Source organism: Anas acuta, chromosome 9, assembly GCF_963932015.1.
Source record: "Anas acuta chromosome 9, bAnaAcu1.1, whole genome shotgun sequence".
Taxonomy (NCBI): Eukaryota; Metazoa; Chordata; class Aves; order Anseriformes; family Anatidae; genus Anas; species Anas acuta.
Window position 1 is genome coordinate 14,694,739 of NC_088987.1, and position 22,974 is coordinate 14,717,712.

Genomic DNA, 22,974 nt, shown 5'->3' on the forward strand with positions numbered 1-22,974 from the left:
AAAATAAAAAAATAAAAATAAAAATAAAAATAAAAAATAAAAATAAAAAAAATAAAATAAAATAAATAAAAAAATAAAAATAAAAATAAAAATAAAAATAAAAGAAATGCTATCAACAATAACACCGTAACGATAAACCCCACGCATTCATCACCGGCATCACCCATTTTATCCCAAAAAAAACCCAAACACTTCTCCTGGCAAAGGGAGCAAGCCCATGACACCCCCATGTCCCCTGTCCCACCCCGAGGTGCCCCCAGCCCCGCTGACAGGAGGGGCAGCGTCCCCCGGGGGTGGGGGGGTGCAGGGGGGGCCAGCACGTTCCTGCCCAGCCCCGCGATATCAATCCCCCCCGAGGCACAAATTATGGAACAAATGGAACAAATTATGGAAGGGCTGAAGCGAGAGGCGAGCAGCAGCAGGGCTCCGCCGCCAGCGGGGGCCGTTACGTGGGTGCCCCCCGCGGAAAGTTTGCCTCATGGGGACCCGGCTGGGTGCTAGCGCTGGAGGGGGGGGTCCCCAAAATGGTCGCCCACACTGGACACTGCCTTAGCTGGAGTGCTACGGAGGGGCTGGGGAGGTGGCCCTGTGGCCCTCATGAGGGATTGGGCCCTGGAGGCCCTTTGGGAAGTGTTTTTAGGGCCCCTCCTGCTCTGTGTCTGCACATGCACCACACCACACACGCTGGCGAGGGTCTGACCGGCCACAGGGGCAACCCCCCAGCTCCAGGGGGGGCCCTGTTATCTGCTCGGTCAGTGTCCCTCCATGCGAGCTGTGGAGACCCCATGGCTCCTTGGCCCTCACGACACCCCGAGAGCAAACACCCAGCCAGCCCCATGGAGCCCAGCTGTAGGCAGGCGCTGGGCCCGCGGTGCTCAGCCAGGCCCCGGCCACTTTGTCCCGAGCCGCAGTGAGATGAACCTCGGAGAAAGGCAAGGCAGCCCTGTCCCTTTAAAAATCTCCTGGAAGAAAATGTTAAAAGGAAAAGAGAGAGAAAAAAAAAAAAAAAAAAAAAGCGAAATCCAAAATAAATAAACGGCCACATCCGGATTTCCCCCCTGAGACACTAATAAAGGGTTTATGAGTTTGATATGAATTACCCTCCCTGGCCATTTACAGCTGATCTTCTGGAAGGCATTAGGCTGCTCTCCCCTTCCCCGGCCCGGGGGACGCTGTGCGGGAGGCGAGGCGGGGGCGCCGCGCATGCAGCCCCCCGGTGCTGGCCCCGCTGCAGGGAGACCCCCGGGCCCCCTCCCTCCCCACTGGAAGTCACCCCCACCCCCAAAAAGCCCCCATCTGCTGGCCCTGCTCCCACCCGGACCTGGCCCCTGTCCCTCCTCCGGGGCTGTGCCAAGCCCCCATGCTGTGCTGGGTCCCGCATCGGGGACAGGGCTGTGTCCCCAAGCATCCCGTGCCAAGGTGGCATGGTGGCCACGTTGTCCCCTTCGCCCAGGCCATGCATCCACCCCCAGCTGCCCACCAAAGCGCCCCTGCAGCGGCTGTCCCGTGGGGACCACGTTTTCCCCACAGGGCCGGGCAGCACGGAGCTCCCCACCGGCATGCGGGGGGGTTTTGGGACACGGCAATGTGCTATCTGAATTCAGCCTCCTCGGGACAGTAAATTGAAAGCAGTAACCGAGTCAGGAAAACAGCTGTTGGCCACGGCCCGGAGCGATTTCCTCTGGGTCAGAAGCTGGACCCGGTGTGAAGCCGGGCTCAGCGCTGGGGAGGAGCGCGGGGGAAAGGAGCCGTGTCCCGCACCATCTGGATGTACTCTCGGCACCGCCTCCTGCTCCCTTTCCGTGAGCAAATGCCCCTTTCCTCTGTCCACAGCAGCCATGGAGCTGCGTTCAGGATCCCCTTCTGCTCACCAGCCCCCAAAACAAGGCTGGGACCCTCGGAGCCCAGCCCAGGGCCAGGTCTGGTGGGCAGCAGAGAGGTGCCGGGGTTTTTTGGGGTGGGGATGGGAACACATCCCATGCATGGTGGGGCAGCCCGGGACGTCCCCTCTGCCTGGTGTTGAGCTGAGCTGTGTTCCCGTGAGCAGAGCAGAGTGGGGCCACCCGAACACCGCCCCAGCCCCGTTTCTTTCTGCTCACTGCCACCCTTCGGGCTTGGACACAGCCCACGGCAGGCAGCTGATGAACCTGCCTGCATAGCTCAGCCAAAACCCAGCCCCGGGTGCCTCAGTCGGGCAGCTCGGGGGCCCCGCTGCCACCCCATGCCCTCATCCCCATGGGCCGTGTCCCCTGGCAAGCTGGAGCCGGGGCCCGGCAGGGAGGCGAGGGGCGGGAGCAGGCGCCTGGGGAGCAGGAGCACGAGATGTGTGTTGCAGTAACCTCTGTATTCCTGGCCAGCCTCCAGGCGCTTCCCACCACACGCATTTATGTGTGCATGATTAGCGTTCTTGCATTCTTTGAATGCGGGCCAGGCAATGAGTTCAAAACTTCATTAAAACCTAATCCGCTCCTCGGCTCCCCCCCGGCCGCGCGCACACGCGCACGCCTCCCCGGCTACTTGCTCGCCTTTCCTGCCCGGAGACAGCAGTGCGCCCCCGGAGCCAGCTCCCCTCGCAGGGACCCGCTGGTGTCACGTGCGTGTGGGACCAGCGGGGACACCCTCTGGACTTGGCCTCTCTGGCTGTAACGCAGGGGGAGAGCAAAATCCGAACCATGTGCTGAACTGAACACGAGGCGTTTCGTGCTGACCCGCCGGCCCTTCCGCCCCAGCGCACCGGTGCTCAGCGGCCTCTGGGTGTTGAACGGTTCCCTGGGTCCTTCTGCACAATCCCAAGTGCACGGAGCCCGGCTGGGAGTGTGGGGAGGGCTTTGTTTCCTCTCCTGGTGGTTTTGTAGGGCCGCCTTTCGTTGCTCTGCTGGGGGCTGCGAGCTCTGCTCCAGTGGCTCACCTGCTGGCTCTGGGTAAGAAGGGGGCATCTCCATACAGACAGAGGGGCAGGGGCTGCCGGCACGGCTCAGCACAGCCTCAGCTCACAGACCTCGCACATCCTTGGGCTCCTGATGCCTGCTGGTGCGGGACACGGGGCCAAAACTGGGCTGAGACCCAAACTGGTGCCAGGGGCAGCCCTGAGGACAGGTCAACCTGTCCAGGCAGGAGGCAAGGCAGCGAGAGGCTTCAGCTGGCTCCAGTGAAAGCCTCTCTCTGCTGTGGCCCCCAAACCAGCAACCGGCGTGCTAATTAGGACATCAACCCGCTGCAAACCCACACGGCGCTGCTTTTCTGTGCAGTAAGAGACGCGACTGACCCCAGCCACTTGCCCAGCACCGGTGAATCCTGCGGCCCCAAGGGCCAGCAGCGGCCGCGAGCACCTCCAGCATCGCAGCGTGGCGTCGGGAAGCAGCACCGGATTTCCCAATCTGGCCGAAAGCTCCTCGGATGTGCTGGTGCTTTGATTATTTGACAGGCCATGTTTTTCGAATTATTCTTGTATAAATATTTATGCGTTTTTACAAGAACCACGTTTGGAGCAACGGGACACAACAGAGGAAGGGCCAAAGGGGAGTGGGCAGGACGAGGGATTGCTCCATCCCTGCCCCGGGGGGCAGCACGGGGGGGGGACGTGGTGCGGGCTGGGTGCTGACAGCACCAAACCACGGCCCTGTGCTGCTCACCGGGGGGGCAGAGGAGGGAGGGAGCAGCCAAAAATGAAACGGGGGGCTCAGGGCAAGACCCTGCCCCTGCCCCTCAGACCCAGTCGAGGGAGCTCAGTGGCCAAGGAGCCCATCGGGGTTGGAGCCGTGCACTCCTGTGGCCGCACCGTGTGTCCCACCAGCACCGCCTCTGATGGGGTGCTGGGAACCCCCCCGAGCCCCCAAAAGCACCAAGGGAAAGAGAGAGGGGAGCTGAGGATGGGGTGAGGGGGCTCTGGGAGGCTCCGCAGCCCCCACAGAGCAGCAGGGCCAGAGCGTGGCCACGGGGATGTCTGGGGGGGCGCAGAAAAACCCTGACGCTGCCCAAAGCCTCCCCGGCCTGCTCCCCGGGACTGCTGCTGTGTTTTTGGGAAGGACGAGGGTGAGCGCCCCCCTCCCCTCCCCTCCCCCTCCCCCAGATGGGATCTGCGAGCGAGCCTCGCGTTTTCCGCCGAGCTCAGCAGAAATTCACCCAGAAGGTCAGTGACCAGAGAAAGGGACGATCCATCATTAAATAAATTGTTTTCATTTCCCAGGATAAAGGGGAGGAAGGAGGGGGGGGGGGGGATGTGTGGACTGGGACTGAATAAAAAAGAGCAAAGCGTAGGAAAACCGCCCCCCCACCCCCCCGCCGCTAGCAGCCTTTCCTGCTAAGGCAGCTCTCGCAGGGCTTTTTACGGCCAATCTCTTAATGTGATTATAATAATTATTTCTCTACTAGCAGCTTTTTTATTTATTTTATTTATTTATTTATTAAGAAAAAAAAAAAAAGCCTCTTTTGAAATTTCGCTGGGGGAGCCAAGGCTCCAGCTGAGCCCTGGCCTGGAGGAAGGAGCCGGGGCCGGGGGGGAGCGTGTGAACGTGTGCGTGCGGGCGAGCACGTGCGGGAGGGAGCGCGCCTGGGTTCGTGCCCCCACCGCCCGCTGTGTGCGCCCCCAGTCCCAGGGCACCAGCAAGAGCTGGTCCCCACTCCAACCCCACTGGTCCCCGTTCCATCCCCACTGGTCCCTGTTCCATCCCCGCTGGTCCCCTCTCCGTCCCCATCCAGCCCCGGTGCCCGCGGGACCCCAGCCCAGCTGCAGGGTCCGGGAGCCCCATCGGCCGCCCCCAGCCCCTGCTCTCCCACTTGTCTGTGTGGTCCCCCCCCAGCCCCGGGGCTGGGCTTTGAAATCTGTTGAAAGGAGGCCGTTTTTGCCAAAATAAACAGCCTGTCATGTTAAATTACTCTCTCTTCCTCTCGCAGTCCCCTGCCTCCCTCTCCCCCCCCCACCCCATCCTGTCCTTTCTGCTCGAGGCCGCTCTGCTCCGAGGCTGACTCCTGGCTCCCTGGGGCGTGCGGGAGGCTGCTGGGAAGGGGCAGTCCTCATCGCCTCCGCTTGGCCCCATCCCCGCGTTAGGGGGTGCGTGTGGCGGATGCGTGGCCCCCCCAAGCCCCCCAGCCCACGCTGGAGCAGGGAACGAGGCAGAGCAGCCGGGTTCGGTCTGCTGGGGGGGCAGATCTGCCTCCCACGTCCTGGCCTCCAGCAGCACCTCTGCCTCTCCGTCAGGCCCCGCTGTCTTTTTGGGGGGTGGCGACGGCTGGGGGGCTCCCCCAGGAAGCCTGGAGGAGCAGTGGCTGGATTTGAGGGTCCCATCCCACTGCGGTGCCTCTGCCATGATGGGTGCCATCTGAGCCACCCCCGTGCCACCAGCGTTTTTTTTTTTTATTATTATTTTTTCCTCTCTCTTGCTCGCCCTCGCTCTTTTTTTTTTCTTCTTTTTTTTTTTTTTTTTTTTCTTTTTGGTTGTTTTCTCTCTCCCTCGTTTCTAACGGAGTGAAAATTCGCAGAACCATAAAACGCAGGGATGGAAAACGACCTATTACCTCATCCAGCCCAGCCCCTCTGCCAGCGCCGGGCCGTTCCCCGCGAGCGTCCCGGGTGACTTGTCTAGACCAGGCACGAACCACTCCAGCGGTGGCGATTCCAGCACCTCCTCGGGAAGATTGTTCCATGGCCTAACTGACAGTGCTGTTAGGAAATTTTTCCTGACGCCTCACCTCGAGTGTTTCTGTGCCGAGCCTGAGCCTATTGCTCGCTCACCCGTCCTTGCTCTGCCCTGAACACCCCTCACTTCTCACCTGCAGGCAGGATTTGCGTCCTGCGAGCCTGCTGCGGGGCCAGGCTCATCCCTGAAGCATTTTGTTGTTTCCTCTGCACTGTATCAAGCATCCGTGGCCTTCCTGAGGCACGGTCCCACAGCCGTGCCCCATGTGAGGGGACAGGACGAGCTGGTGGGTGACCCGAGGCCAGTTTGGAGCCGCGAGCAGGGATGCGACTGGAGACCTTGGGGTGATGCTGGTGCACCCAGCCTCTGGCTGCCCTGCCTTTGCTCCTGCCCAAAGCAAAGAGAAAAGCCACGATGCTCCCAGCCAGGGTCCGAGAGCTCCCTGCTTGCCAGAGGTGGGGAGGGTCGCCGCAGGAATTTGGGGGAGGAGGTTTTTTCATGCAGTTGCGTTTGGTTCCTGAACAAGCTTTGATGTCAATGATTTGCAGACTTGTTCTGGCTGCAGTTCCTCACTCTCCAGGGCCTGCTCGCTTTGCGTCAGGGGGTGTGTGTGTTTTCTTCCTGTGCGTGTACCCCTTTGAACCTCTCTTACGAGCCCTGACCCCCCCCTATACCCCCTTGATTCCCTGCTGCTCCCAGGCATGCAGTGCAGATCGGAAAACGAGCCAAACCACCCCGCGTTTGCGAGAGCTCCCGAGGGGTTTCCAGGCGGATTGAGCAGATGCTGCAGCGCGAGCACGCCCGCTCCTCCTCTGCGTCTCCATCGTGGCCCCTGCTGGCAGCCCCAGCCCCAGCCATCCTCCTGGGGGCACAGCACGGGCTGGATTCACTGAGGCCTACTAGCCTTCACCCTGCCGGTCCCTTACACTGCAAATTTCTGCCCTAAAAGCCTCTCTCAAAGGCTCCTGAGCCGCTTTGCGAAGGCGGAGAAGGATTTGGGCTCACCCCATCCGTACCCATCGGCCGCTTGCGAGCCTCCAGCAGGGCTCAGGCTCTCGTGGAGCAGCGGGGATGCCCACGCATCGGGTGGCACCACTGAACCTCTGTTTCCTCCAGCCTCTCCTGGAGGAAGGACAGGGGGAAGGACCCCGGTGTGAAGGCAGGCAGGGGCATGCAGGGAATCCACCACCCACACCCTCTGCAGGGTGCACGACAGCAGGGCAAAGCACTGGGGAAGGGCAGGCAGGGGTTGTGTGGTTTTAGGGCCACATGGGTGCGCACAGACAGGCGCCCTGGGGACAGAGGGGCCCCACGCCTCGCCCCATCCCGGCCCCATCTCCCCTTCACCCCTCTGCCAGGGCTGCTGGCTGCGTGGGGCGATGCCGTGGGGCGATGCCGTGGCTCGGTCTCTCCCGCCCCAGCTGTCAGCAGCCGGGGTTTCCCTCCGCCCAGCACCCGCTGCCTCCCCGCCCTCCATCCCACGGCGCCGCGCTCCCACTCGCAGCCGGCGGAGCTGCGCAGCCCCAGCCATGGCAGCCGGCGGGTCCCGCTGGCACAGCTGCCTGGGGGTGATCGTGTCCCGCCAGGGGCAGAGGGTGCAGCAGTTCCAGCAGGCGGAGGACATCCTGCTGACCCTCCTGGAGCACGTCCACGGCGCGGAGCCCCGCTTCCTCGTGGATTACTGCAGGAACCTGGAAGCCTTCGAGTTCACGCTCCGCACCTCCGAGGATGCTGTCAGGGTGGAGGTGCCCCTGCGCCTCGATGGTGATGCGCTGCGGGTATCTCCGTGCCAGCCTGGGAAACTGGGCACTTGCCACCTTGAAGTGCCCTCTGCGGTGACCGGCGTGGAGGACTGGACCAGCGCGGGTGATATGGAGCGGGGAAGTGGCACCGCGCGGCACCTGGCGCCGGGCAAAGTCCTCCAGCACCTGAAAGAGCTCCTTGTTTCGGCCATCGTGCACTGTCAGCGCCGCTTCCTTCTCCAGCCAGGTGTGTATGGCACCGGGGCACGGCCCCGGCTGGGAGCTGGCTCCCCGCTGAGGAAGGGGACGCCGACCGCTCCCTGCCATGCCCACCCTTCACTGGGTGCTGGCATGGGCATGCTTATCCTGTTAGTCCTTGCAATTTCCATGGGGAATTGGCGTGCTTGGCTTGCCCCAGCTGCTTTACTCCTCGCTTCGCTGGCTTCTGACAGCGCCCAGTGCAGGCAGCCCCTGGAGGAGGCTGTAAAAAGGGCAGAGAGGGTATGAAAGTGTCCTACCCCGGCCCCAGCACGCCCACCATTCCCTCCTTCCTCCTCAGCCAAGTCCATGCTTCCTCTTCCTCTGCCCCTGCAGCCCGAGACCTTTCCTGATCAATATTTCATAGGTCACGTTCTCTTTCCTGGCTCAGCTCTGCTGCCAAACCGTGCAGCCCTGTTCTGCCGCTCGGGGCTTGCGTGGGTGCCTGCTGTGCCCGCTCCGCTGGCCCGGCCCCGATTCCCCCGGCAGCGATGCATCTCCTTCCCGAAAATGACCCCAGCGGGGTTTGGAGATGGCATTCGCCGGGGAACCACAGCCAAACCGCAGCATTGGAGAGGGATGACTCGAGTGGGGTGGGACGAGCCTGCAGGTATTGCAGTGCACACCCAGTTCAGCCTGCGGGACCGGCTGCGGTAACCTCCTCACCTCTCTCCTCCCGCGATATGGCCAAACCCTCCGCATCTAGGTGACCTCAGCGCCGAAAACCTGAAAGAAGATGCCATAGAGCTGTCCCTGCTGATCCGTGGTGGCTGGAAGACCGTCCGCTTCGACATCGTCCCCGTGGTGAGGAGGCAGCAGAAGCCGCTCAGGCTGCAGGGGCGGCAGCGCGACAGGGGCTTCCCCGAGGGCAGCCTCCAGAAGGCCACGGCGGAGGCTCACTTCATCCCCGCCTCTCCCCGCTGCTGGAGGTGAGTGGCTCCAGCACGCGTGCACCAAAGCAGCAGCCCTACCTGTGCCCGTCCATCCTGGCTGGCAGCACCAAAAGGGTGGGAGAGCGGAGGCTCAGCGCTGCCAGCCAAGTGCGAGATGATTTTCCTGCCTGGGGGGCACGGGAAAGCAGCCCCAGTGCCCGTGGTGCACGGGGTGTGCCGTGCATCCCGCTGCTGCAGCTCGCCTGCTCGGGCTGTGCCGTGCCAGCAGGGTGTTCAGGTGCCAAAGGAGGCCCCTGAGCTGCTGGCAGGAGCTAAACCAGCTCACGGGGTGGTGGCTCTCAGCTTCCTGCTCAGGGTTTGTGTGCACGTTGGCCTCTTGAGAGCAGCGGGGTGAAGCTGCGACGGGCTGGGGTGACACCTGCATTCCTGCCCGCACAGCCACCCAGCCCCAAGGAGGGGCCGAGCAGGCGGCTTGCTCCGTGAGCGGGGCGGGTTTGGGGCTGTGGCCAAACCCCAGGCTTCTGGCGGGGCTGCAGGAAGCTGCTCCCAGCTCTGGTGTGGGGAAGCTGCCCCCTGGGAGGGACCTGTGCAAACCTCTGTGTGCCGCGGGGACCCGGCCATCCCTGCTGTCAGGGTGCAGCCAGGCTTTTGGCTCTAAATGTGGCCTCTGCTCTGGGGAACCTCGGCTCCAGGGTGCCAGCACGAGGCAGTGCCTGCGAGCAGAGCCCTGGGCACTGCAGATATCCTTCCCCAGCTCCTCGGCTGGGCCCCGCGGGGTCTCCAGCCTCCCTCAGCAGAGCCACTTTCTCTCCAGATCCTCGGCTCACCTCCCCGTCCTGAAGCTGCTCTGGGCAGTGGACACCCTGCAGGGGCCCCGGCTGGACAGCCTGCGCCTGCTGGAGCAGCTCAGCAGCCAGGACTGGAGGGAGGAGGATGGCAGCACCGGCCTCTCCTTCGACCACCTGAAGGTAGGGCAGGTCCCGGTGCAGGCTGTGCGGTGCCGCGTGCTCCGGGATGCTGGGGATGGCATCGCTGTGCCGGGAGGTGGAGGGCTGGGGCTGGTGTTTGCTCTGACAAAGCCTCTCTCCCCACCGAACCTGTTTGTGGCACTCCGGGCACCCGGTGTCACAATCTCGGTGCGCTCTGCCCTGTGCTGGCTCGCCGGGGCGGAGGTGGCGAAGGCAGCAAAGTCATCGCTGACAAGGGAACGGCCCCAGCTGAAAGCAAATCCAGTGGGCTTTAGTTCATACCGTGCTCTTAGACATTTTAAAAAACCAAACCAACAAACGAAAAAAAAAAAGCAGCGCGGTCCGTGTTTCTCCCGCACAAAGCACCTCCTGCTGGGGATCTGAAGGCACAGCCTTGGTGAGGAAGCCGTGCTCCCCCAGGCACCCCCTCTCGCCACCCCACAGATGGTGCTGCTGTGGAGCACGGAGCTGTTTCCCTCGCCAGAGGACTGGCAGGACCTGGAGGGCTCCGTCTACAGGCTGCTGGTGGTCCTCCTGCGCTGCCTGGCCACCCGGCGCCTACCCCACTTCCTACGCCCGGGGGAGAATCTCTTCCACGGGGAGCCCCTGGACCTCGCCTCGCTCCAACAGAAGGTGGAGGCCTTCGCCCAGGACCCCCCGCGCTTCCTTCGCTTCCACTTTGGGCACCCTGCGAGCACCAAGGGCTTGCAGGCAGACCCTGAGCTCAGAGCCCTCCTGCGGCTCCCTGACGGGGACAGGGCGTACTGGGACACAGCCTATTTTGACACCCTGCTCAGCCAGGTAAGCGGGGGGGCGTGATGGGCATCCCTGCCCCTCCATTTAGGGTGCCCGTGGGGCTTGAGCCGAGCAGGGAGCCCCTTCCCCTCCCTCACCACCCACGGGTCTGCTCAGCTGCAGGTCTACGGGATCCAGGACGACGCGCGCCGCTCGGCTATGTCCCAGCTCCTCGCCAAGGTGCAGAGAGAAATCCCCACGAGGAGCTGAGCGGGACCCGCTGCCGCCCCGTCCAGGCGCCCCCTGCTCACCCCCGCTGTCTGCAGGGAGAGGGGAAAGGGGGCTGCGGGGGGCTCTGAGCCTTGTCGCCTGGGGAAATGGGGACGTGGGCGCTGAAACTCGTCGAGACCAGGCAGGAGGCAGGGGAGCAGCGTGGCGCCGTGGCGCTTTATTCAGGAAAGGCGGTGCCAGGGAAGGAGCACGGCGGCTGAGGCAGCTGGGGGGTGGTGGTGGAAGGGCCAGGATGGGAAGGGCCCTGCTCTCAGGTCCTGCCTCCACCCCACGGGGCTGCTGAGTGTCGGGGCTGGGGGATGTGGAGAGGGTGGGGATGTGGGGCCAGGGCACCAGGGCAAGGAGTGCCACCCCTGTGCCGTGTCCTGCCAGCACGCTGCGCTCCCACCTGGCACACGAGGATCCAACGCCCGGTGCCACCCACCGCCACCAGCACGTGCCCCACTCCCGCGCACCCCGTGTGGCCCCATTTGGGGTCCCATAGCGCCTCCTGCCAGGTCCCCCGGTGGGCGGAGGAACCCCCCGGCTCATGGAGCTCACAGCCTGCTCCGGCGGCAGCGCTGCAGGGCATCGCGCAGGGCGCCGAGCACACGGTCCACGTTGTCTTTGGTCGAGTTGTAGCCCATGAGGCCGATTCGCAAGACCTGGGAGGAAAAGGACGAATTTCTCCCTGCAGAATCCACCCGGGGCTGTGCCCAGCGAGCACCGGCTCCCACAGAGCATGGGGCGTGCGAGGAGCTCCCCGTTTCTTCCTATTTATCACCCTCAGTCACGGTAAAGATGTGTGACCCCACTAACTGTGTGCGTAGCCGCTCGATGACACGCAGCAATTCCCCTTTGGATGGATGTGGGCTGGGGGACCAGGGGGAGGTGGGAGGGGAGCGCGCTGCCCACCTTGCCCACGGAGGGCCCCAGGCCCCCGGCGATCTCCAGGCCGTGCTCCTTCATCAGAAAGGCCGTGATCTCCTGCCAGGCGTAACCCTCGGGCACCCTGACGGTGGTGATGGTGGGCAGCCTCGCTGCCTGGTGGAGAGAGCAACGGGGCTCAATCCTGGTGAGCCCCGTGAGGGGAGAGCCCAGCAGGGAGACCGGGGGCTCCTCTCCAGCATCCAGCCCCCCCTGGGGACGCTCCCAGCCGCCCGGTGCCTTGCAGCCCGTTGAGATGGGCTCCCCACACCCACCTCCTCCTTCACGAAGAGCTCGAGCCCCAGCTCCCGCAGCCCCTGGCACAGGAGGGTGCAGTTGGCCCGGTGCCTGTCCCACGAGCTCTCCAGGCCCTGGTGGCACAGAGGAATCGGTAGGGCCCCACCGCTGCTACCGGGGACAGCCAAACACCTGCGGCTCCCCCCAGACCCTGCCACGGGGCAGGTATCACCCATCTGGGCCATCCCCGTGCCCCGTGCCGCTCACCATCTCCGCCAGCATGGCCAAGCCCTCCCGAAGGCTCAAGAAACTGTTGATGGGCGCCGTGTGGTGGTACCTGCAAAACCCAGCAGCACCCGGGTGGGCTCAGCCCCCGCAGGGCGGCTCGTGCAAACCCCCCCGGGGCTGGCGCCTGACTCTGCGAGGAGGGCGGGCGATGGGGAGGGGTGGCAGGGCCCTGCTGCCCCCGCTGAGGGGACCCACACAGGGGGGGCAGAGCATTTAGGGGGTTTTTGGGGTGAAGGGAAGCGACACGTGGTGGGACAGCCTGCCCTCACATGCGTGGCTTGTCGTCGCAGCCCCAGTAGTTCGCCAGGCAGCCCATGTCCAGGTAGAAGGACGGGGGCTTTGTCTTCCTCCTCAGCATCTTCTCCCTGGCAAAGCGGAGTGCAGGGCTGCAGCCAGAGCAGAGGGGAGGGCAGAGCTGCCCCTTACCCACTGCCAGCCCCAGAGCAAGCATTGGGTTGGCACCGCTGCGTGGGGATGGCTCTGGCAGAGAGCTGGCAGAGCAGGGGGGACAGCGACCCCCTGTGCCCCCAGCCCATCGCCTCCCAGGGCCGCCCTTACCTTGCTCGCTCGCTGAATGAGATGGGGGCACTGCCGGGGGGGGCGCTGAGGACTTTCTGGGACCCTGAGTACAGGACATCGATCTCTGCACGAGAGGGACCGCACTGAGCCCCCAGCCCACTGGCCCCACTCTGCCACCAGCAGAGAGCACAGGGGATGTGCACTGCGGGTCCCGGTTGTGTTTGCCCTGCTCTGGGGGACACACTGACACCCCAATGGTCCCCCGAGAGGGACGGGGCACTGACGGCACCAGCACGAAGCAGCAGGTGGGGGGGGGGTGAGCCCTGACATGTGGGACCCCTCTGGTCCCCGTGTGCCCATGGTGGCACCGTGGCTCTCACCCTGCTGGTCCATCAGGATGGGCGCTCCCCCGAGCGATGCCACCGCGTCCACGAGCAGCAGGCAGCTGTGCCTGGGGGAGGACAGGGCTCAGCCCCACACCCTGCCACCCCCTGCTGCCACCACCCCGTGTCCCCAGCACATAAATCCCCATGTCCTGGCCCCAGCGGGGGACATTGGGGCTCACAGACCGGTGGCACAGCTCGCCCAGCCCCTCCAGCGGCTGCAGCACCCCTGTGGAGGACTCGCCGTGGGTGATGAAGAGCACCGAGGGCTTGTGCCGTGCCAGGCCCTGGGGGAAAAAAGCAGGGGAAAAAACAGGGGGGTGAATGCTGCTGAGGGGCCAGCCCCCTGCCCGCTGCCCCACAGCTGCCCCGCACCTCCTGGATGTCCCGCAGGGTGAAGTACTCGCCTGGAGGCTTCAGCAGCTCGCGGACCTCAGCACCTGGGAGGGATTTGAGCAGAGGGACAGGGAGGGTTGGGCTCGCCTCCAGCCGCAGGGCATGGCTCAGGCGTTAACCAGGGGCCCACCAGAAGGTGTCGTACACAGGGGGAACGTCACCGTCACCCCACCAAAGCCCGGAGCCCTCTGCTGCCACATGAGGCCACCAGGGTGGGGACAACAGGACCTCGGGAGCAGGCCACATCCCAGCAGCCCCCCCGCAGCTGGGTGCCCGCAGCGTACCCAGCCTCCCGGCGATGTCGGCGGCACGCTGTCCCCAGATGCCATTGATGGCCACCAGCACGGTGTCGCCGCGCTCCAGCAGGTTGAGGAGGGCAGCCTCCATGGCGCAGTGGCCGGTGCCGCTGACGGCCAGCGTCAGGCGGTTGCGGGTCTGGAAGGCGTACTGGATGCCTGCCTTGATCTCATCCATGACCTGCCGTAGGGACCGGTGCCACTGTCACCCCCTTGTCCTGGCAGAGTGCAGGGGGCGGGGACGGGGGCTCCTCACCTGCAGCATCTCGGGGTGCATGTGGCCCAGGAGCTGCTGGCCACCAGCCGCCAGGATGCGGGGGGGCACATTGCTGGGGCCCGGCCCCAGCAGCAGCCTCTGCGGCACGGCCAGCGGCCGCAGCAGCCCCTGAGGCGGCGGGATGGTGGCCATGGGGTGCCCTGCCGTGCCCCACAGCTGAGCCCGCAGGAGAGGAGCGGCAGCCGCGGCCCGCTCGGCACCCAGCACTGCGGCGCGGCGCATCCCCTGCCAGCAGCTCTCGGTGTCCCCCCGGACCCTGACCCCAGGCTGCGGCGCTCCCCCCAGCAGCACGGACTCTGCCCTGGCCTCCTCGCAGCCCGGTTAATGTGCCACCAGCACCGGCCTGCGGCCCCAGCACCCTCCCGTTGGGGTTGCCCAAACGTCCATGAGCACGGCGACCGCATGGCTACCATGAAACGGACCCGTGCCCTGAGAGGGGGTGTTGCCATCGTTATATACGGAGTGGTAGTTTGCTTCTAGAAAATGGGTGATATTAATAAAGAAGGGGGAGATGTGGGAGTGTGGCCATGGGGGTTGGAAAGCCCATACGTCCTTAGGAACACAGACTGTCCTGGGAACCTTACAGCTCATTCTCCTCATTAACAACCGGACAGTTTATGAGCCTGAAACATGGGACCAAACTGAGGTCAAGGTGTGGGACCCTGCTACTAAAAACACCAAGGTGGCAGTGGGATTGCTCGGCACCTGGCTGCAGCCTCTGAGGCCTTACAGAGCCGTGTGGGGCCACAGCCAGACCCGTGTGGGTGGCCAGGCAGTGAGGGAGCTGCGGGCTCCTTCACTGATCCGACTGCTGTGCCATGGGCCCCTCTGCTGCCACAGCCATCGGAGGCCTTTGCTGTTCTGCCCCCTGGTGACAGGGACGGGCCTTTGGACCCAGGCCTATGGGCCTTGGAAAGGAGATGGAGGGCAATGGTCGCCATGGTAACGGCTATGGCGGTACCGGTTGCCATGGTAACGGTTGCCATGGTAACGGTTGCCATGGTTACGGTTGCCATGGCAACACGGGAGGCCCCGCCCCTCCCCGCGCCCTTGCGGCGGTTCCGCAGCGCGAACCCTTCAGTGCCTGTGTGTGGGGGGGGGGCTGCGCTGACGTCACCGCTCCATCCCCGACCCCCCCCCATTTCCCCCCCCCCCCCAATCAGCTCCCAATCGGCGCGCGGGGGCGGGGCGGGGCCGGGCGGGGCCGCAGGGGCGGGGCCGGCACCTCCCGCACCGCCACCGCCACCGGCAGCAGCCGCAGCCCCGGCCCCGCTCCTCAGCGCTCCTCACGGCGCGGCCCCATGCCGGCCCCCCCCGCCCGCGGCTGAGCTGCACCGGGCACAGGTAGGGGCTGTGGTGGCGGTGGCGGCGGGAGGAGGAGGAGGGAGCGCTCCGTTGTGCCCGGTGGCACCGGCATCGCGCTGCCCCCCCCCGGGATGCTGAGGGGTGAGGGGGGTGTGGGGGGCGGCGGCCATGTTGCGGGCAGCGGGGGGAGGCTGAGGGGAGCCGCCCCGGCTTCCAGAAGGATCCCGTGTGGGGGGGTGGGGGGGTGGGGGGGTGATGCCCCCCGTGCTCCCCGCCCTGCCGGTGCCGGTAAGGGGCTCACAGCCCAGCATCAGCTGCCTGATGCTTTTTTTTTTGCCCCCCCCCCCAGCAGGTGGCTGGGGCTGGGGCCGCCATCCCGCCCTCATTCCGCTCCAGAGTGAACGGCGGTGGCAGAGGGCACGGCAAGGACGAGATGCCACCACCACTGACCTTGGGGATGGCACCAGGGGGGCTGCCACATCGAGGGGGGCTCCTGTGGGGTGGGGGCTGCGGCACGGCCCCGCTGCTCAGCCCCCTTTTGTCCCCATCCCCGCACACCCCACTGAGCCCCTTGTCTGGGTGTCCACCTGCCCAAACATCCATTTGGTAGGGGAGGGGGTGACCGTGGTGACACGCACGCCACCCCCATCCCCACCGGTGGCCGCAGCTCCCCAGGGGGTGCCAGCACCCGGTGTCCCCCCCGTGGTGGTGTCCGCAGCCTCACGGGGCTGGAGAAACCCCATTAGCGGTGCCCCCACTGATTTCAGCCATGCAGGGTGCAGGTGGCACGAGGCTGCCCCAATGCCGTGTCCCGCACCGGGGTGGCGAGGAGGATGGGGACAGGTGGCCCATGGTGGGGACAAAGCCATCGTCCCCGTGTTGTCCCCACGGGGCCCAGCTCGCCTCCGGGCGCTGCCCAAGCCCGCGTGGTGCCGCAGGGCGAAAAACTGCACCGTCACGGCCCCTCGCGCACAGGGAGCAGGGATGGGCAGCGGGGGCATCCTGCTGCCAGTGGGGTTTGGGGGGTGAGGACGCTGCCCCGATACCCCCCAGGAGCAGGGGGAGCACTGGGGCTGATTTTAGGGCAGGTGGATGGAGGGGAGATGCTTCCCGCGGCCCTCAGGGTGGAGGCTGCGCAACCCCGCCATAAGGGGAAAAATAAATAAATAAGCAAATCCTACAGGCCTGGTGACGGGGACAGCACGGGGGCTTTGCCATCGAGCTGGGAGGGGTGGGTGGCCGGTCCCCCGCTGTGTCACATCACGGGGGGAGCGGCAGCCCCGTGGGGAGGGTCCCTGGAGGGAGGGCAGGGACCCCAGGGGGGCGCAGGGCTAGGGAGGGGCGAGCCTTTTGTGGCTGGACCGGTGGCACCCTGCGGCACCCAGGGGACGGGGTGCTCCTTGAAGGGGCTGTGGCAGGTCCCCACGGCGTTCCTTGGGGAGGTGTTACCCGCGGGTGGCACCGGGGGACAGGTGGCAGCGGGGGACAGCGCGCCCCATCCCGCTGGTCACCTTGGCGGTGGTGGCAGGGTGGGGTGGGGCAGGGCTGGCGCGGGCATCCTCGGGATTACGGGAGCCCTCTCTGGCTTATCCCTGCCCAATTAATCTTAGCCGATCCCGTTAATTGCTGCTTCCTAGCCCTCGGGTGGCTGAGAGGGAGGTTTACCGGGGGGGGGGATGCGGGACACGGCCGCGGTGACCCCACGGGGGGCTCCCTCCGTGCCTCCCACCCCGATGCCGCGGGGAGCAGGCTGCTGGATCAGCTCCCAGCGCCGCCCGGCTGCGCTATTGAATTTCTCTCGACGGCGGATTAAAGCGGGCGCTGGCTGACCCTCCCTGGGCAGGGACCACACTCTGGCTGCCAGCCCGGCCCCGTGAGCCGCTGGCTGGCCAGGGGGGGCTGGATGCGGTGCTCCCCACCGCCATGCGCCCACCTCTCTCCGTAGGGTGCCGGGGGCGGCGAGCCCTGCTGGGGAACCTCAGCTCCATCGGGCTTCCCTATGGGGCAGCCCCATGGCTGTGTGTCCCCGCAGCTGGCCGGAGACCCCCGCCCCAAATGCTGGGGAGGGGGAGGCCCGCAGAGGGGCTGCGGCCCCGGCGCCAGCCTGGCTCAGGCACAGGCAGCCTTTGTCTCGCTGCCACGGGTCGGAGAATGGCAGCGCTGGGACCGCCAAGGCGCAGCGGGGCGAGGGGGAGGCTGCGCTGGCAGCTGAGGAAGCCGAAGGAAATGGATGGAGCGGCTCGAGGCAGAAAATGGAGCCCGGGCTGCTTCAACGCAGCGGGCACGGGGCTGGGGAGGGCGGCAAGGCAAGGAGGTGGATGGAGCAGTCGGCTCGAGCTGGGCATGGGGACGCCAAGGGAGCTGAAGGCACGGTTTTAGGTCGAGGATGAAGCCAGGGGCAGGTTGGGGTGGGACCCCGAGCCGGCAGGACCGAGGGGCACCAGCACAGCACGTGGGGAGGGATGGCTGCGGCACGAGGCCACGCGGCAAGGAGAGCACCTGGGGGGGAAAAATGGGGCTGGAGGGGGCTGCAGGGGGAAATGGCCCGGCAGCCCTTCCACCCAGCCATGTATCAGTGTCATTTCACAGAAAATAAACCAAACCAAACCAAAACAACCCCCAATAAACGAACAAATATGCTTATTTATGCTTATTTATTTATTTATTTATTTCCTTTTTGTTTATTGCCCCCACTTTCTGGCTGCAAATTTTCCATTGCACCATGAATCTACCTGCCGTCGGGCAGAGCGTATCTGTTGTTATTTATTTATTTTTTTTCCCCCTTTTGGGACCGAAAACCAAACTGACAAGACCCAGTTGTTTTCATAGCGGTTCCCGTCTCCTGGGGCTGTTCTGTGGGTTTTTCTTTCTTCCATATTTTCCACAAATTGAGCTGTATTTTCACTTGTGCCATGGGAAAGGCCATCATGCGTTGAGGAGGACCCACCTGCCCTGCTCTGGCTGCCACTCGATGTGGTTCAAGGAACTGGAGCTGGGCCAGTGCTTGCCCCGTGCATCTCCCACAGGCACTGCCCCTTCCTCCCTGCCCCTGCCCCTGTGCTGCCCTCGTGCCATCTCCCGCCCGCTCCTGGAGGCTTTTGGGGCTCTGCTGGCAGAGCTGCCCCTTGCTCGGTGAGATAATTGATCGTTGGGTTAGCTAGATTAAGTGGAAAATAGCTATTGAGTGCCAGCCTGCGGCGCAGGGCAGGACATCGGGGCCGTCAGTCTGCACGGATGGGCAAACAGAAACGTTTGCTGTAGGGTCACAGAATTGCTCAGGGCAGAAAAAACCTCGAGGAGCATCCGGTCTGACCTTGTCCGTCAGCCAACTGCCCTTGAGCCGAAATGTGCCGGTTTTCCTCCCCGTGGTCCTGCCGTGCAGGGGCTGGAGGCAGGAGGCTCTGGGGATGGGCACGGGGCTGTGGGGACAAGCAGTGGAAGAACTGCCCGTGGGGGGCTGTGTGATGCTGGCTGTGCCCTACAGCCCTGTCCCCAGCTGTGGGAACCCAAAAGGGGCACCACAGGGCGCATGGCTGGCAGGCACCAATGCTGGCGTCCCAAAGGGCTTAGTCCCACTGGAAACCCCATCCTCTTGGCTTGATTTGGGCTCAGCCTTTCACCCATTTTTCCATCTGGGGGGGTTCAGAGGCGAGCTCTCCTAACCCCCTGCTCTCCCCCCCGCAGGACAGCCGCCGCTCCCCGATAGCAGCACCACCTCCGGCTGGCGCGATGGCGGGAGCGTCCGTCAAGGTGGCGGTGCGCGTGCGGCCCTTCAACTCCCGGGAGATGAGCCGGGAGTCCAAATGCATCATCCAGATGTCGGGAAGCACCACCAGTGAGTACCCTCACGGGGCCACCCCCATAAACCAGGGTATGGTGGGGGGGTGATCAGGAGAGCGCACGCCCCGTCCCCGCGCGGATGCGATTCAGGATCAGGGGTTTGGAGCGGGGATCGACCCCTCTTTAAATAACAAGCCCTAGGTGCTGGTGGTGAAAATGGTGGCCGCGGCCCTTCTCTTTGGCTCTGAAAGCCTCCAGATGGGATGGCATCTAAAATAACTCCCGCCCGCCCGCGGGGCTTGGAGCTTCCTGCGTCACCGCCGCCGGCGCGAGCCACCCCCGTGCCGCCGGCGAGGATGCTCGAGCGTGACGTGCTGGGGACGTCTGGCGGGTCCCCGGGGTGCAAGAAGGATCAGGTTCGGAGTGTGGCAGCCGTTCAGCTGGGCACGTCCCCCCCCTCCAGTGTGGGTGCCACGGCCACAGCTCCCAGCCGGCCCTTTGCTGACTGTGAGGATTTTCTCCCCCGCTGCAGCCGCTGGGCGATGGATGAATCGACAAAGGCCGGGCTGATCCCCTTGGCGTGGCTGGAAGGGGTCTGTGCTCTGCATAATTCATTCGGCGTAATTAATTAAGCCCCGCCGGGCGCAGGGGGCGGCTGGGGAAGGGAGCTGAGGGGGAAGGAGCCAACCCTTCTCTGCAGCCCTTTTTTCCCCCAAATTTCCAGCCGCCGCCCCCTTTGGCTCGCGGTGGCCACCCACCCACCAACACTGCTGCTTTGTTCCTGTGGCGGTGCTGCAGGGAACGGGGCGGGGGGGGACACCCCAGCTTCCTTCCCATGAGCACATTAATATTCCCCGGCTGGAGCCGCGTCCCCCAGGGCGAGCACGGCGCTGAATGGCGGGGGTCTGGGAGCCGGGGGCAGGGGGAGCCTGGCCACCGGTGCTGCCAGCCCAGGCGTTTTTCCAGGCATTTCTCCCCCCCCAACATTTGCTCTCCAGGGTTTTATTCTAGCCCGGAGCCTTGTGAGATGTTAGTTGTCATGGCGAGACACAGGGATTTAAAATATGACGATGATTTTCTCTCCGTGTAGTTTTTCTGCTTTATCCTGCTCAATACTCGTCCCTTGTTTGTCACAAAGCCGGGGGATATCTCCAGATGTTTTCCTCCTCCCTCTCTTGTCTCGCTTTCCTCCCCACCTCCTTTTTCCCCCTTCCAGCTGTGTGAAACCCCAGGGTCCCCACACACAGGTGGGGTTCCAGCAGTACCAGGACGGGCGGTGAGGGAAAGCCCCCCGGCAGCACCCATCCACTCAGTAACAAATAACCAGGAAAGAAAGGGGCATGGAGAGCGCCCCAGCTTTGGGGACGGGAGGGGACACGCAGCGGGCTGTGGCACGCTTCCTCTCCTCCATTTCCCAGCCCCGTCCAGGCTGGGGACTTGCCCCCCCCGGGCAGCTGCAGCTGGGGCTGCCACCCGGAGCCGCTCGGTGCCATCCCCAGCCCCTCCTCAGCCCCGTGCCCGGCACAGACGGCACCGGTGCCGGCAGCAGCCTCCCCATCCCGGAGACACCGCAGATGCTCTGCCTGCCCCTGCAGCCACCTCTGCCCAGAGGGGCCCTGCACATGGGTGGGTGGTCCCCGGCCCCAGGGGAGGCACGGTGCCACCCAGGTCTGGGTCTCGACAGGGACCTGCGCCTGGTGGCAGCTCGGGGGATGTCTGAGCTTCTCCTCGAGGCGCAGCCTGGGCTGTGGCCATGAGCTTTGGCTGCCAGCAGCTCCCTGTTGCGGTTTTTGGTCCTGACCCCGCTTCCCACCCTGCTGGCCTTTACAGCCAGCCTCTGGCTCTGGTCCTGATGCAGACGTACAGCCCAGTGTCACCCCGTCTGTCCTGGCCAGCACAGGACCCTGCACACAGTGAGTGTGTGTCGGTGTGCTGGGACCAGCAGCCAGGAGCGGTGGCAGCTCTCCTCCCGTCCCCTCACCTCCTCTGTCACCTCCGTGCTCAGGGACATGCTTGTCCATCTGATACAGCCCAGCCCGTTCCCTAGCGACCCTGGCACTCATGGGCAGGCTTCATCATTAATTTAGGACCCAGCCTGTACGGAGCACAGGGGAACAAGCCGTGTATTTTTTTTTTTTCCCCAACCATCCCGAGCTGGAGTGTGCTGGGTCACCGTGTGCCTCGGTGCAGGCAGGCCGTGCTGCTGGCGTGCTGGGGGGGCTGTGGATGGACACCCAGCAGGACAGCAGCTGAGCACCCACCCTGGGGGAGACGCTGTGATACGGGGTGAATTTGTGCGGCTCCTCCAGCTGCTCGGCAAAGCCCCAGCACCATGGCGGTGGCTGGGGGCACCCTGCTCCTGCTGCCACCTCTGTGCCCTGGCAGGCCCTTGCAGGGAGCTGAATGCCCCTCTGGTGGGCACTGCGCCCCCCCCAGCCCCCCCAAGCAGCCTGGCTGGGGCTGGGGCACCCCTCCCAACCCGCAAGGGCGTTCCAATGTCACCGGAGATGGCTGAGCGCCGCGTCCCGTGACTGCCCTGCTGCTTTGGGTTTCTTCTGACGCATCTCTCCGAGTGCCTGTTATTTCAGAAATAAAAAAGAAAAACATCATAAACACTCTACGGGGTGGAGAGGAAAAAAAAAAAAAAAGGCATCGAACGAGTGAGAAAGAGGAGAGATGCAGTCTCCGATTTCCATGGCAACGTCCTTTTCACCAGGGGATGGGAAAAAGCAGGCTCTTGTTTCCGCTGGTGGTTTAACACAGGGCATTAATCACCCTGCTGCTGCGGGGAGATCAGGTACTGAAAATAAAACACGGAGCAAGCAGGAGGCAGAGCCCCCGCGGCTGCTCCTGCCCCACTCGTGGCCCCCCGGGGAGGGTTGGGACCTCCGTGCCGGGGGCTGTCCCCGCGGCGCTGCTGCGGGTGCGTGATGGAGCAGGAGGCAGCCCAAGGGAAGGAGCAGCTTCCCTGCACCACTCTCCCCAGGGCATTTTGGAGAGCCTTTGCCCTTTTCCCTGGCCCCCACGGTGGAGCTGGAGGGACCCCATCCTGATTTCCAGCCCACGGGGATCTGTCTGGGACCAAGCCCGTCGCAGCCTGCCCAGGATGCAGGAGGCGATGGTACCACCCGGTTCCCTCACATCCCTCTCTCTGTCCCCAGCCATCCTGAACCCGAAGCAACCCAAAGAGACACCGAAAAGCTTCAGCTTTGACTATTCCTACTGGTCCCACACCACGGTAAGCGGCGGGGAGCCAGAGCCTGGCTGGAGCCCGCAGCGGGGCTGGGATGCAGCAGGATGGCCTCCTCTGATCGCCCCTCTCTCCTCTCCGCAGCCTGCAGACATCAATTATGCATCTCAGAAGCAGGTGTACCGGGACATCGGCGAGGAGATGTTGCAGCATGCCTTCGAAGGCTATAACGTCTGTATTTTTGCCTACGGGCAGACAGGGGCTGGAAAATCCTACACCATGATGGGGAAGCAGGAGAAGGACCAGCAAGGCATCATCCCACAGGTACCGCCTGGAGACAGGCTCCCCTTGACCTGAGCGGGGTGCACAAGGGAAAAGGGTGGCTGGGAGGGAAGGAGAAGCAGGGGAGATGAGCTGCAGGTCAGGGGACACCACGGGGAGCATCACCCAGGCCCTGGGGCAGAGGTTTGGTCGGGCAGTGTGAGCAAGGGACTGTGCCCAAGTCCCTACAAAGCAGGGAGAGGCTCTGCGGGTGCTGGTCCCCTCCACATTACCAGGGCCCTTCCTGCCACCCCGCCAAGAGCTGTCCCATCGCTGCTGCTCTGCCTTTTGGGGCAAGAAGGTGGAAATCTTCGTGGCTTGTGTGCCCTGGAGTGGAGCATCCCTCTGCTCAGGGGCTGAGCAGCCTGGCTCTTTCCCCCGCAGCTGTGTGAGGACCTCTTCTCCCGCATCAACGACACGACCAACGACAACATGTCCTACTCCGTGGAGGTAAGGCACCGCGCCTCCTGCCTGCTCCAGCCCGATCTTCCCGGGGGCAGGATGGGCTGGTGGAGGCCTGGCGTGACGGCAGCGTGTGCCCGGCCGTGTGTTA

At 64.5% G+C, this 22,974-nt stretch overlaps 3 protein-coding genes across 32 annotated transcripts in view; 2 read left to right on the top strand and 1 right to left on the bottom strand.

The window, feature by feature from the left end:
- Positions 1-6,992: 6,992 nt before the first annotated feature.
- On the top strand, positions 6,993-11,316 carry MAB21L4 (mab-21 like 4). The gene is made up of 5 exons (XM_068692689.1): positions 6,993-7,625; positions 8,343-8,565; positions 9,344-9,497; positions 9,942-10,298; positions 10,410-11,316. The coding sequence occupies exons 1-5, from the start codon at positions 7,016-7,018 to the stop codon at positions 10,500-10,502; spliced, it is 1,437 nt and encodes a 478-aa protein (XP_068548790.1). The 5' UTR covers positions 6,993-7,015; the 3' UTR covers positions 10,503-11,316.
- On the bottom strand, positions 11,027-14,103 carry AGXT (alanine--glyoxylate aminotransferase). Its single transcript, XM_068692690.1, has 11 exons — positions 13,805-14,103; positions 13,537-13,729; positions 13,232-13,296; positions 13,043-13,143; positions 12,854-12,924; positions 12,513-12,597; positions 12,224-12,319; positions 11,934-12,003; positions 11,705-11,800; positions 11,418-11,546; positions 11,027-11,167 (listed from the first exon to the last, which is right to left on the bottom strand). Exons 1-11 carry the CDS (start codon positions 14,045-14,047, stop codon positions 11,060-11,062), a joined length of 1,257 nt encoding a protein of 418 aa, XP_068548791.1. The 5' UTR covers positions 14,048-14,103; the 3' UTR covers positions 11,027-11,059.
- A 908-nt stretch (positions 14,104-15,011) lies between these two features.
- The window catches only part of KIF1A (kinesin family member 1A), a 35,349-nt gene continuing 27,386 nt past the window's right edge, over positions 15,012-22,974 (top strand). For all 30 annotated transcript variants that reach the window (XM_068692039.1, XM_068692040.1, XM_068692046.1 and 27 more), the window contains exons 1-5: positions 15,012-15,169; positions 18,815-18,965; positions 22,072-22,148; positions 22,245-22,424; positions 22,806-22,871. In XM_068692039.1, coding sequence (XP_068548140.1) covers positions 18,860-18,965; positions 22,072-22,148; positions 22,245-22,424; positions 22,806-22,871 — 429 coding nt within the window. In that variant the 5' untranslated portion in view covers positions 15,012-15,169; positions 18,815-18,859. The remainder of the gene's footprint in view (positions 15,170-18,814; positions 18,966-22,071; positions 22,149-22,244; positions 22,425-22,805; positions 22,872-22,974) is intronic.